The 14,628-nt window shown below is 45.6% G+C and overlaps 1 protein-coding gene across 1 annotated transcript in view; it reads left to right on the forward strand.

The window, feature by feature from the left end:
- The window catches only part of LOC137522275 (IgGFc-binding protein-like), a 199,013-nt gene that overhangs the window by 87,681 nt on the left and 96,704 nt on the right, over positions 1-14,628 (forward strand). Inside the window, exons 5-7 of the mRNA XM_068242304.1 lie at positions 6,942-7,270; positions 7,389-7,959; positions 9,829-10,424. Coding sequence (XP_068098405.1) covers positions 6,942-7,270; positions 7,389-7,959; positions 9,829-10,424 — 1,496 coding nt within the window. The remainder of the gene's footprint in view (positions 1-6,941; positions 7,271-7,388; positions 7,960-9,828; positions 10,425-14,628) is intronic.

Consider the following 14,628-nt stretch of genomic DNA (forward strand, 5'->3'; position numbering starts at 1 on the left):
CGCTTGCCTACAGAGTAGTCCAGGGAATGGGCCACGTTTTCCACCGCAAACTTGTGGAGTGCTGGGATCGCGCTCCTGCTGAAATAGTGGCGACTGGGGACTTGCCACTCGGGGATGCCAAATTGGAGCAGCGTCCGCATGGCGCTCCCCTCCTGCACCAGGGAGTAGGAAAGCAGCTGTGATGCCATGGCCCGGGCCAGCAAGCCATTTAGTTTGCGGATCCGCCTGTGGCTTGGAGGCAGAGGCTTGGTCAGACCCTGAAAGGTGTCGCTCAGCAGGGTCTGACGACGCTGGGATGCAGGGGAGACAGAGGAGAGAGACGAACACTGGCTGCCAGCCTCAATGTCTGTGTCCTGAGCAGCCGAGGTGGAAGAGCGCTTGCGTGCTACTACTGCTGCTGCTGTGGGGGATTCACGACCCTGAGGGAGGGAGGATGGTGCTGCGCTGGTGGGCCTTCTGCTCTCAGGAACCCCTGCCAGCAGTGCCTGCTTCCTCTTAAAGTCCGCATACTCGCGGCAGTGGCGGCTTCTCAGGTGGCCCTGGAGGGATGAGGTACCCATCTTGCTCAGACTTTTCCCACGGCTCAATCTTTTGCTGCATAACCTGCACACCGCATACCTTTTGTCATCAGTACATTCCTCAAAGCAATCCCACACTGGTGACTTTAATTTACTGCGGCCCCCACTAGCAGAGGGTGCAGCGGAGCAATGTGTGGTAGTAGTTGCCGGGGGTTGCATGGTGGTGGTGCCGGCTGAAGCAGTGTCCTGTCTACTTCCTCCACGCCCACTGCTGCCGATGCCCCTGCCCCTGCCTGACATATGGCGATATCCTTGCCTAGGCCGAGGTGACTCGTCATCCTGCTCTGACCATTCTTCCACGGATTCAGCAGGCTGCACATAGTTAGGGTCCACAACGTCATCATCAGCAGCATCATCATAATCCAGCTCTTCCTCTGACTCCCCCGCCTCCTCTTCTGTCCCTACATCCCCAGACACAGACCCCTCTTCTTCATCACCAGAACTCAACAACGCTTGTGATTGTGGCCCGATCTCAATCTCTGCCACATCAGTCCCCAGTAAGTCCTGTGCTTCTTGCATCAGCAGGTTCCCAGATGCCGGACTGAGGGACAGAACGCTGTCATCCTGGGAGGGCTGCTGACCAGTGGGTGCTGGGGTGGATGTCACAACAAGCGTGGGATGTTGGCTGCTGCTGCTACTGCTTGGAGTGGTGCTCACAGTAGAGGTCTGGGAGGAAGTCATGATGTCCATGAGTACGCCAGGTTCCATTTGCTCAACCACCACACGGGGACCAGAAACTTTAAAATATTTGGACAATGGCGTCCGCTGACTCGGCCCAGGCTTTGCTGCCCCCTTTTCTGCTGCATCACGACCACGTACAGCTGGGCGTCCTCTCCCTGGACGTGGAGCAGTCCCAGAAGTGGCTGAGGCAATTGAACTCCCTTTCCTCTCACCCCGCGAAACCCTGCCAGACATGTTGCTAGTAATGAATCACTGGATGCAGTGGGCACAGTACAAGGTCACTGAAGGATGCAGTGGGCACAGCACAAGGTCACTGAAGGATGCAGTGGCCACAGTACAAGGTCACTGAAGGATGCAGTGGGCACAGCAGTGGGCACTGGATATACAACTAGGTCACTGAAGGATGCAGTGGGCACAGTACAAGGTCACTGAAGGATGCAGTGGGCACAGCACAAGGTCACTGAAGGATGCAGTGGCCACAGTACAAGGTCACTGAAGGATGCAGTGGGCACAGCAGTGGGCACTGGATATACAACTAGGTCACTGAAGGATGCAGTGGCCACAGTACAAGGTCACTGAAGGATGCAATGGGCACAGTACAAGGTCACTGAAGGATGCAGTGGGCACAGTACAAGGTCACTGAAGGATGCAGTGGGCACAGTACAAGGTCACTGAAGGATGCAGTGGCCACAGTACAAGGTCACTGAAGAATGCAGTGGGCACAGCAGTGGGCACTGGATATACAACTAGGTCACTGAAGGATGCAGTGGGCACAGTACAAGGTCACTGAAGGATGCAGTGGGCACAGCAGTGGGCACTGGATATACAACTAGGTCACTGAAGGATGCAGTGGCCACAGTACAAGGTCACTGAAGGATGCAGTGGGCACAGCAGTGGGCACTGGATATACAACTAGGTCACTGAAGGATGCAGTGGGCACACAAGGATGTCACACTGTGTAATGAGATGCTCATATGCCAGCGAGCGAGCAGTGGGCACTGGGCACGGCACAAGGTCACTGACAGAATGAATGAACAGCGCTGGCAGAGAGTGGCGGCGCTGGCGGTGTGACTGGCTGCCTGCAAATAGTACAAGTGTATAACTGTCACTGGAATATACAAGTGAACACTGCAGCTGCACTAACCTGCCTGCCTGCACTCTACACACAGATAATCCCCACTCCCACTACACTGCAGCACTGAACCTGCCTGCACAGCACTACACACAGTTAAATAATCACTAGACTCCCACACTCCCACTACACTACACTGACTACAACTAACTACAGCAATCACTCACTGACTAGCTAACTGTGTACAGTATAAGAGCAGTGTTAGCAAAAAAAACGCTTTGTTTTTAACACAATAAATGCACTTGCTCAAACAACAATGGCCTGGAGATAATCCTCTCAGCACCACAGTCTAGTAGCAAGGACAGAGCTTTTCCATCATGGCCGCCGCTTTATATTCAGGAGGGGAGGGCATAGCTCCCCTCCTGTGATTGGTTGCTAGGGCCTGGCTGGGGCACTCTGATTGGCCTGCAATGTGTCACTTCCGCATAGTTTGACGCATTTCCGCAAACCACGACTTCAGCCCCGGGTTTCACGAGCGTGAATGCGGATTTCTGTCCGCATTCACGCGTAGCCGAAGCAGATTTTCGTGGTTGAAAATCTATTCACGGCTTAGCGTGTCCGAGGCGGAATGCGTCAAAATGGTCGTGAATCCACGCGTAAGCGTGATCACGACCTGGCGGTGAGCACCACTATAATATACTTTGTTATTGTAACAGAGTGTATTATACTGGCTGCCTCCTCTGCTGATGGTCACTCGTCGTGCGACCATCAGAGAGGATGGCAGCCATCAGGATAAGTTAAAAAAAAACACAGTGTGCCCCACACAGACCCCCCCGATCGCCCACCCCAGCCCTCAGAACCCCCCATCGCCCACCCCAGCCCTCAGAACCCCCCCCTGCTCACCCCAGCACACCAAATTTTGCACCCAAGCACCCCCATAAAACCCATCAATCACTCCCTGTCACTATCTAGCAACGCTATCCCCTTGGTTAGGTCCCTAACTGCCCCCTAGGGTCCCCTGATCAACCCCCTACCCTCAGATCCTCCCAGACCCCCCCCCCGTATACTGTATACAGCTGTATAGCTGCCTTACCCACTGATCACCTGTCTATCACCCATCTATCACCTGTCTATCACCTGTCTATCACCCCTTGTCACCACCACCAATCAAAGCAGACCCTAAACTGTCCCTGACTAGGGTTCAATTTCAGAAAGGGGGTGGGGCCACAAACAGCCAATTAGATTTGTTATATTCCGATGCAAATTATTGATGCCAAACACCGCAAAGCTCACAAACTTGGTAACTGAGTAATTGATTCATTGTGCGTTAGGGTTAGAAAAACGGGCACAGCCAACACCAGCCAAATACATAAGCGGGCAACGCCGGGTCATAAGTGGGCGGAGACAAATACAAATTTTACTGGGAAAATGTAAACAGTAGCCATTCTTACAGTGTTAATGGTAGGGTTCTCAAACTTTGCACAGTTGGTTACTGGGTGACTGGGGTTAATATTCAGAAAAGTGGGTGGAGCCTACAAAAGGCAATCAAAAATTACCTATTGATTTTTCAGGGGAATATTTCATTGCTGCCATTCTTGCACTGTTAATGGCACAAGCCTTAAACCTGGAACAGTTGATCATTGGGTGACTGGGGTTTAAATGTATAAAAGGGTGTGTAGCCACAAACAGCCAATATGAGTTGTTTCATTTTAATGCAGGTTATTGATGCCAAAGACAGCAAAGCTCACAAACTTGGTCATTGAGTAATTTATTAATTGTGTGCTAGGGTTAGGAAAAGTGGGCACAGCCGTCATCAGGGAACACTTCCCTGACAATGGCGAAAGGCCGAAACCGGTTGGAACGGTAACTGGAGACCGGGCAAATTTGCAAGAGACCGTGAGACTATTTTTGTGTATTGGTATACACTATATGCTTATCACTACTAAGGGTCCCTGTCAAAAGGACCCCTAAAGTAAGATATTGTATATGTGGTATTGTTTGGATTTTTATTAAAAACTATGTTTTTAAGGACAGTGAGTGACCTATTGATTCTATCTTTGGTGATGGTCACTGTCTGAGAATATACACTGTGGTGTGACTGCAGATACCATTGTGATCACCTAGCGCTGTGGATATATACTTGATGTTTGGATGTTTGTTACTCGATCACGCAAAAATGGCTGAACGGATTTGAATGAAATTTGGCACACACATAGTACATTACCTGGAATAACGTATAGGATACTTTTTATTCCCATAACCAAAAAGGGGGTGGAGACAAATACAAATTTCACTGGAAAATGTATACTGCAGCCATTCTTACACTGTTAATGGTAGGGTTCTCAAACTTTGCACAGTTGGTCGCTAGGTGACTGGGATTAATATTCAGAAAGGTGGGTGGAGTCTATAAAAGCCAATCAAAATTAACCTATTGATTTTCAAGGGGAATATTTACATTGCTGCCATTCTTGCACTGTTAATGGCACAAGCCTCAAACCTGGTACAGTTGATCATTGGGTGACTAGGGTTCAATTTCAGAAAGGGGGTGGAGCCACAAATAGCCAATTAAATTTGTTTCATTTCAATGCAAATTATTGATGCCAAACACCGCAAAGATCACAAACTTGGTAATTGAGTAATTGATTAATTGTGTGTTAGGGTTAGAAAAGTAGGCACAGCCAACACCAGCCAAATACATAAATGGGCAAGCCGGGTCATTAGTGGGCGGAGACAAATACAAATTTTACTGGGAAAATGTAAACAGCAGCCATTCTTACACTGTTAATGGTAGGGTTCTCAAACTTTGTACAGTTGGTTACTGGGTGACTGGGGTTAATATTCAGAAAAGTGGGTGGAGCCTAAAAAAGGCAATCAAAAATCACCTATTGATTTTTCAGGGGAATATTACATTGCTGCCATTCTTGCACTGTTAATAGCACAAGCCTTAAACTTGGTACAGTTGGTCATTGGGTGACTGGGGTTCAAATTCAGACAAAGGGGTGGAGCCACAAACAGCCAATCAGATTTGTTTAATCTCAATGCAAATTATTGATGCCAAAAACCGCAAAGCTCACAAACTTTGTTATTGAGTAATTGTGTGTTAGGGTTAGAAATAGTAGGCGGAGCCAACACCAGCCAAATACATACCTGAACAATGTTAGGAAATAAGTAGGTGGAAGAAAAATACAAATTTCATTGCGCAAATGTATACTGCAGCCATTCTTACACTGTTAATGGCAGGGTTCTCAAACTTTGCACAGTTGGTCACTGGGTGACTGGGATTAATATTCAGAAAAGTGGGTGGAGCCTATAAAAGCCAATCAAAATCCACCTATTGATTTTTAAGGGGAATATTTAATTGCTGCCATTCTTGCACTGTTAATCACCTGTACCTGGTACAGTTGGCCATCGGGTGATTGGGGTTCAAATTCAGAAAAGGGGTGGAGCCACATCCAATCAGATTAATTTTATTTCATTGCAAATTATTGATGCCAAAGACCGCAAAGTTCACATACTTGGTCATTAAGTAATTGTGTGTTAGGGTTAGGAAAAGAGGGCAGAGCCAACACTAGCCAAATACATACCCGGGCAACGCCGGGCGTCCAGCTAGTATATATATATATGTGTGTGTGTGTATATGTATGTGTGTGTGTGTCTGTGCATGTAAAATCAGATGTGTGTATGTGTGTGTGTGTGTGTGTATGTATGTGCCACGATCACTCAAACACTTTGACTGATTTGAACGAAACTTGGTATACGGATCCCATACTACCTGGGATGGTATGTTCTGGGGGTCTCGCAGCCCCCCTGCACACCTGGGTGGAGCTCTAAACATCTAATCAGATTTCACCCATTCATGTCAATGGAAAAAATGGAAAAGGCTGCCATTCTCACAGTAATCACGCCAGAGTGCCCACACTTGGCACAGTTGGTCACTTGGTGGCCAAGGTTACAAATTCAGGAAAAGTGGGTGGAGCATAAAACAGCCAATTGATTTATAGCTATTCATTTTAAATGGTAAAATGTAAACTGCAGCCATTCTTAGACTGTTAATCGCAGGGGTCTCAAACTTGACACAGTTGGTCACTGGGTGAATGGGATTAGTATCCAGGAAAGTAGGTGGAGCCTACAACAGCCAATCAAAATTCACCTATTGATTTTCAAGGGAACTATTTAAACTGCTGCCATTCTCCCACTGTTAATGGCAGAGGCTTTAACCTCACTACAGTTGGTCATTGGGTGTCTTAGGTTCAAATTCACTAAAGGGGTGGAGCCAAAAACAGCCAACCAGATTTATTTGCTGGATAAACTGCTTTGATTCACACATTTTTGATGCCAGGAACCCGAAAGCTTGCACACTTGGTCATTGACTGGCAGTGTGTCAAGGTTACAAATAGTGGGTGGAGCCAAAACAAATTTCACTGGGATAATATAAACTGCAGCCATTCTTACACTGTTATTGTCATGGCATTGAAACTGCCTTTTTTGGCATTAGATATATTATGAGGTTGACAAATAAAAACATTCACAGCTTTTTGTGTTCCCCTTGTATTGTATTGTGATTGTGTTGTGCTGTAAGTCACATTTTATTTTTTGTAATTGTATTGCAGATCCTTGCAAATCTATTGCATGCAGGATCCAAGAAACTTGCAAAATCCAGAAAGGCATTCCAGTGTGTGTTCCAAATTACACCAGCTACTGTTCAGCCCAAGGCGACCCTCACTACCGTACGTTTGATGGTTACAAATTTGACTTCCAAGGAACCTGCACATATGTCCTATCTAAAAGTGATGGTGACGACAAGGGTTTAGTACCATTTATGGTGACCGAGAAGAATGAAAACCGAGGCAGCCAATCCGTATCATTCGTCAGGACAGTTAACATTTATGTCTATGGATATAAGATCACCATTATAAAGAAGGAATTTGGTAAAATTAGGGTAAGGCTTTGTTAATGAAACTCATGTTTACTTTTATTTTCTTTTTTCCTTTGCTGTATTGATGAGAAACAACAACAATAAAAATAATAATAATTACTATCTTGTTTATCCGATTTAGGTAAATGATGTTCTAGTCTGTCTACCAGTTAGTTTACCAAATGGCAAGATCTCAGTGGCAATCAGTGGGTTAAATGCCGTCTTAAAAACAGATTTTGGTCTTACTTTGTCCTATAACTATGACTCATGTGTTGTAATCCAGCTCATTAGTAGCTACTTCAATCTTACAAGAGGTCTCTGTGGCAATTTTAACCAAAATAATGGAGACGAGAAAATGACAATAGACAACAACCTAGTTCCCTCGATTATTGACTGGGCCAAGAGCTGGAAAGTGCCTGACTTGGATCCATTCTGTTTTGACTTTTGTCCTAAAAACTGTCCATCTTGTAGTGAGGATGAGAGATCACTTTATGGAGGTGACAAACAATGTGGCCTCATTAGGAAGACTGATGGGCCCTTCAGGGAGTGTTTTGGAAAAAATGACACAGACACTTCCTATATGAACTGTTTGTATGATGTCTGCATCTACAAGGGTGCTAAGAAGTTTTTGTGTGAGTCACTCAAAGATTATGCCGACATCTGCAGAAGACAAGGAGTTACAATTTATGATTGGAGAACGCCTTCAGGATGTGGTAAGATTTGACCAAGTAGGATAAAAATTAATTATCCTGTTCTTATTACCTTTCCATCCCTCTGGTGCCTTCCAGGAAATGGGTTTAACATGTCTTTAACCTATTGGGGACCGGCTGCCTAACACTCCCTTAAGGACCAGGCATTTTTGCACTGGAGGGGGCGCGTTTGGGGGGTCAGGCAGCTGGATCCCCAGTGCTGCGTGCTTGGCATGGTGTCCCCCCTTAAGCCAGATGTCCCCCCCTTTCGCCAGCAGCCTTAACTCACCTTCCAGGCTCCAGCGATGAGCCACAGTAGCCACCTCTGCTCCAGCCGGCATCTCTGCTCCTACTGCCGCACAGTTCCGGGTTGCGGCTTGATGACATCAAGCCGGGACCCGGCACTGACGTCAGAGGGTGCAGAGATGCCGGCCAGAATGGAGGGGGCCCCGGTTGTCGGGGGAACAGCAGTAAGGTGAGTGGATCCTCTTCTTCCCCCCTCCCCCCTACCGCTGCAGCTCTGTAAGTGATCACTATGATCCGCCGGCGATCATAGTGATCACGTGATTAGCAGCCATACGCGATGGCTCCTGATCGTTGAGGGGAGATGACAGGTTAATCTCCCCTCTTAGGTGCGCACGATCGCATCTGTTTATATGCAGTTTCTAATAATAAGGATAGGGCATTAGCCGTGATGCAAGGGAGGCAATAATGTCCTATAGCCCTGGTTGAAGGTTAAACTGTCACCTTGGGTGGAAGGCAGACAGAAGAATATTGAAGTCCAACCTGAGGCATTATCACAGGTAAAAAGGGTGCTGCCATAGCCTTTCATGTTAATTGCCATGACTAGTGGCTCTAAATGGTAAAAAGGTCGCTGACAAAATAGCGGCCATGCTGCCTGCTATACAAAGTGTGGTTAAAAATAGTAGGCACAAAGCACTTTGCATAGCGAATGTCGCTGGTGCCCACTATGTCTTCAGGCGCCTCCGGTGTCTTTTTTACAGCTCATAGCTGCTAATCGCGGCAATTAACAAGTCTGTGGCAGCGATAGCAGATGCTGGGATAGCCGCTAATTGTGGCACAATGTCAATGCAAGTCAATGGGCCTTTTACACTTTGTACCAGAATTGTCCATCCTGCGGCAATCCTGATGCACAGCCTTCATCACATTACTGCAAGCACCACAATTAGCGCACAGTACTTGGGATAATGGAAGTCAATAGGCGACCCTGTAAATGTGAACAATGGAGTGCAGTGTGTCATGGAGCGCATGTGGGGACAGTCAGGGATTCCGGTGATATAGCGACGATTGCAAGATGCACCGGTGTCATATACCACTTTGCAATATTTTTATATTGTAGCTGCTAAAGACCATGATTGTTTCCACATTTTAAGGTCTGAAAGCGAGCTAAAAAATTGCATCAATTTAGACCCTAAAATCTGGAAATAATCATACCTTCAGGAAGGTTAAGTGAATGACTATGGACTCTAACAATGTATCACTACTGAATATGCAAATTGTTTAGACTTCATCACTATATTATTTGGGAAATGAACTGTTTTTCTTTTTATTCATTTATTTTTTTTACTTTTTTTTCACTGTTGGGTGGAAGGTAGAGATGGTCAAGGAGATGGAGAAGGAGACAAAATAAATGCAACTTGAAAATGGACCAATCAGATGCCATATCAGCAGCATTTCATTGGTTCATTTTCAAGCTTTTAAAATTTGTGTAAAACAGAATAAACATTTGCATCGTCTCAGAAATATTGGCATCTCACTGACCTTTCATGGTGGGAGGTTATATTTCAATGTACACTTAGCTTTTAATGATGTAAGAGTTACATATAAAGAACCCATACAATTATGTTAATTATATTTATGTATATGTCACAGTTCTGCCATGTCCTGAAAACAGTCACTATGAATTCTGTGGAACTGCCTGCCCAGCTACGTGCGTCAATCCTGCCGCTCCTTCAGGCTGTACTGACAACTGTGTGGAGAGCTGCCTGTGCAATGACAATTACGTGCTTAGCGTGGATAAGTGTGTTCCACTGTCCAAATGTGGCTCCCAATTCAATGGCAGCTACGTACCACCAGATGAACCATTTTGGGCCGATGATGACTGCCACTTTCTCTGTCAGAATGATCCAGTGTTGGCTATGGTCACTTGTATCGAAAGTAGCTGTAAACCAAATGAGCAGTGCGTGTTAGTGAATGGAGTACGGACCTGCCAACCAGCGAGTTATGCCCAGTGTTCGGCTACTGGAGATCCTCACTTCACTACTTTTGATGGCAAGAAATATGACTTCATGGGAACATGCATCTACCTGCTTGTTGGCGTGACAAATGGCTCCTCACTGCCTGTGTTCACTATCAAACTTCAGAACAACATTCGGGGGAACCCAGCTGCATCCCATGCCAAAGTAGTCACCTTGGTAATCTATGGCCTGGTTCTGACCCTCAGCAGAGATTATCCACTACAAATCTTGGCAAGTACCACATTGGTTTTACATCATCATAATTATAATAATAATAATATAGTAGTACATTAGTCTATGACTATGGTAGGATAGATTGTGAGCTCCTCTGAGGACAGTCAGTGATATGACTATGTACTCTGTAAAGTGCTACAGAAGATGTCACTTCTATCTATCTAAATAAAAATAATAAGGTAGGATATTAGACTATGACTATAGAAGGATTAGATTGTGAGCTCCTCTGAAGACAGCCAGTGGCATGACTATGTACTCTATCAAAGTGCTGCAAAATATGTTAATGCTGTATACATAATAATAATATGGAAGGTAATTAGACTATGGTTATGGTAGGATTAGGTTGTGAGCTCCTCTGAGGACAGTCAGGCTAGATTTCCACTTGTGTGTTTTGTGTCAGAATTTTCACGTTAATTGTGGGAAAATTTGCTTTAAAGAGAAACTCCAACCTAGAATTAAACTTTATCCCAATCAGTAGCTGATACCCCCTTTTACATGAGAAATATAATGCTCTTCACAAACAGTCCATCAGGGGGTGCTGTATGGCTGATTTTGTGCTGAAACCCCTCCCACAAGAAGCTCTGAGTACCGTGGTACTCTGGGCAAACTGCCACAATGTAACAATGCTCACAGACAGGAATTCTCTAACAGCCAAAACAGCTAGGAGCAGCTACATAACCTGCCCACAGTAACAATGTCACCATGTAATAAATGTCAGAATGTAAATCGGGGAGAGGAAAGATTTTACAATGAGCAAACACTGACTAAATCATTTATACATAATTATGGTAAAAAATGAAGCACTTTTTTTACTACATTAGTTTCACTGGAGTTCCTCTTTAAAGCTATGGTTACAGGAAGTTGTCAGCAGTCATGGCTAAGCTGTTACGAGGCAGATTATGTTATATTTGACTACTAATAAAAAAACGTATACAAATTTACAAGCACATTTTCACTAATCAGAAAAATCTTATAAGATTTTTTGGATGCTAAAATTTCACGATACAGTGGAAATGTAGCCTCAGTGAGATGAATTTGTACGCTGTAAAGTGCACGTGAGTGAGTGAGTAAAGTGAGTGGAGAGTGATATGGAGAAATAGAAGAGACAAAGAGAGTGAGATATCTCACCAGCACTTCTTTCTGCACTATTACCATTTGACAGAGACATGGTGAACTTTGTAGGTGGGGGTCTGGGGGGATGTGGGGAAATGGAACAGAAGCAGCTGAACAGCATCAGAGTCAAAATGGATCCGATCAACCGGTAATCAGATCCGTTTTCACTGATCCATTTGCCACTTTATTGCCAGTGTGGACTGAGGCTTAGGCTTCTTATCTACACTGTTGTAAGCTGTCTCTCTGTGCTTTGGTAACTACATCACCTATCAGCATTATTATCTGTATCACAGAGCTCTGCCTGCAGCACTGAACTGCCAGCACTATTGACTAATCATTCTGATCAGCATATACATTGTTCAGCGTAATAATAATACAAAGCGCTATACGGCGCCCAGAAGCACAGCTCACCCTTCATTCAGGCACTTTTACTGACCTGAGGAAGCAGCTCTGGCCGTGAAACGCGTTGTCAAGTGCATCAATAACATTGGTTTGATTTTTACCTTGAACGTCAACTTGTTTTTATCTCTAACGAGACATCTATAAGGTAGGACAATTTTTTATAAAAATATTATTGAATATTACCATATACAGGTCCTTCTCAAAAAATTAGCATATTGTGATAAAGTTCATTATACTACTCCAGACTCAGTCCACTGCTTCCGCAGGTCCCCCAAGGTCTGGAATCGGTCCTTCTCTACAATCTTCCCTAGGGTCCGGTCACCTCTTCTCCTTGTGCAGCATTTTCTGCCACACTTTTTCCTTCCCACACACTTCCCCTGAGGTGCCTTGATACAGCACTCTGGGAACAGCCTATTCATTCACAAATGTATTTCTGTGTCTTACCCTCTTGCTTGAGGGTGTCAATGATGGCCTCCTGGACAGCAGTCAGGGCGGCAGTCTTACCCATGATTGCGGTTTTAAGTAATGAACCAGGCTGGGAGTTTTTAAAAGCCTCAGGAATCTTTTGCAGGTGTTTAGAGTTAATTAGTTGATTCAGATGATTAGGTTAATAGCTTGTTTAGAGAATGTGATGATCCGCTCAGCTGGCTGCACTGGCAGACAGCTGTTTGACCATTCCTCTAGTCTGTGGGCTGCAGGTCTCTGGAAGAGAGACCTGTCTTTTCATTTCAAGTTTCTGGTCTGTTCTGCTGCTGAGGAATTTGCATACATTCGTTATGCAAATCCCTTACCTGCTTCCTTTGATGACTGGCAGTATAAAGAGCTATGTTTCCCAGAGTCCTTGGCTGGTCATTCCTTCAGGGTTTGTAGTAAACACTCCTAGAGTGTCAGCCATGCTACTTCTTGTTAAAGTTAGCTTAGAGTAATTCATGGGACTGCACTAGGCAGTTTCCCTAGTGCAGTTAGGATTGCATATCTGTTTGTTTGTCTGTTGCGATTGCCCTATCCCAGCGGTGGTCGACAGGAAATCGTTCTGTGTGTCTGGGTGCTAACCGGAACAGCGGTTGTAATTGGTAGCCCCTTCTGATCTGTCTTGCCTGGATCGCATTCGCCTTGCGCTAGTGCTGTGGATCCTTCTGTTCTGTCTTCCTGGATCGCACTAGCCTCTAGCGCTAGCGCTGTGGATCCTTCTGATCTGTTTTCTTGTTCCTGAGTTTAGATCGCACTAGCCGCTAGCGTTAGCGGCTTTGGATCTTTCTGATCTGTGTTCCTGCTTTGATCACACTTGCTCTGGCGGAAGAGCGGTGGATCCTTTCTGCCTAGTTCTTGTTTCTCATTTGTCTGTCTTGTCTGATACGGGCGCTTGCTGTAGGCTCGGTGAGGCAACCGTTAAGCAAGCGATTACGTTCTTTGTTTCGTGTTTGTCTGTCGGTGGTTAGTTAGGCGTGCTTGTCTCTGTTGTGCTTAACACGCGGAGACCGCGCGATAAACGCGTTCGCTGTTGCGAATGAGTGTGGTGTTCACGTTTAGTTAGCGTTTGTTATTTTCTTTATCATTCTCATTGTATTATTTGCTGTGCCTTTGCTCCTCTTGTGTTCTGTTCTAGTCTGTCTTGTGTCACATCTGGCGATCGCCTTTCTTGCGATCGCGTTCCTACTTTTGTTTCTGCTGATGTGTGTTCACCGTCGCAGGGTCGCAACTAGATTGGTGAACGCACATTCGTCCTGTCCCTGTGCTCTTTCTCTTTATGGGCTGTTCAGCCCCACATTGTCTTGATCTGTACAATCCCCATCTGGCATCTGTGGCCGTGCAGCGATTGTACTCGTCTGCACTCCACAGCGCCATTTGCCGGTGGGAATTGCCCTCTGCTGGTGCATTGCACCTAGCCTGGGTTCACCCAATTATATGCTTGTGGAAGGTTTTCGCTGTGTCAGTGCGCATTCTCTGAAGAAGCAAAGTTTATCTTTGCGAAACAGCTGTCAGACATCACTTTTTTCCCCCCACTGCTGTAACCACTGTGTCCACCCACCACAATAAAGAGTTTTTATGCAGCAGATGCCCATCATCTTCTTTTTTCTTGGACTGCAATTTGAACGTTTGTGGAGCACGCTGCAGGTAAGACCGTTTGTGGTTATATCCTCCCTGCTGCATTTAGTGCCGGTGCTTTTTCTCTCACTTTGTATGAACTTTATAACAATATGCTAATTTTTTGAGAAGGAGCCCTGTAGAGTCACTACTCCCTCTCCTTCATCGTGGGGGCCTCCAGCTTTTCCTAGTACATAGTGAATACCCATAGCCTCATAGGGGAGATTGGTCGAAGGTCTTCCTTGACCTGCAAATTCTATTTTTCGGAGTAGCGACCACCACCCCATAGAAGAAAGGCAGTGTGGATGGTACTTCCCCCACACGTGACAATGAGTGGTTGCCTCACACAGCAACCCACTCTTGTGAGTATATTTTCAACTGTCTTTTCTATTTCCCTGATGACCTAACAAAATTGCGTCAGATTGGGTTCCCGGATTTCCCTGGGTTTTTTTCTCAATTCTACAATAATGCAAAGTGGTGGGTGTCACAGCAGACAGTGTATACACACTGACAGCCAACATCTGTAATGAAGAGAGAGTGCAGCTCTGTCCACCTAGAGTTGAGCTGAAATTTTCGTAATTTCGCATTACTAAAATTACGC

This window comes from Hyperolius riggenbachi, chromosome 6 (genome assembly GCF_040937935.1).
Source record: "Hyperolius riggenbachi isolate aHypRig1 chromosome 6, aHypRig1.pri, whole genome shotgun sequence".
Taxonomy (NCBI): Eukaryota; Metazoa; Chordata; class Amphibia; order Anura; family Hyperoliidae; genus Hyperolius; species Hyperolius riggenbachi.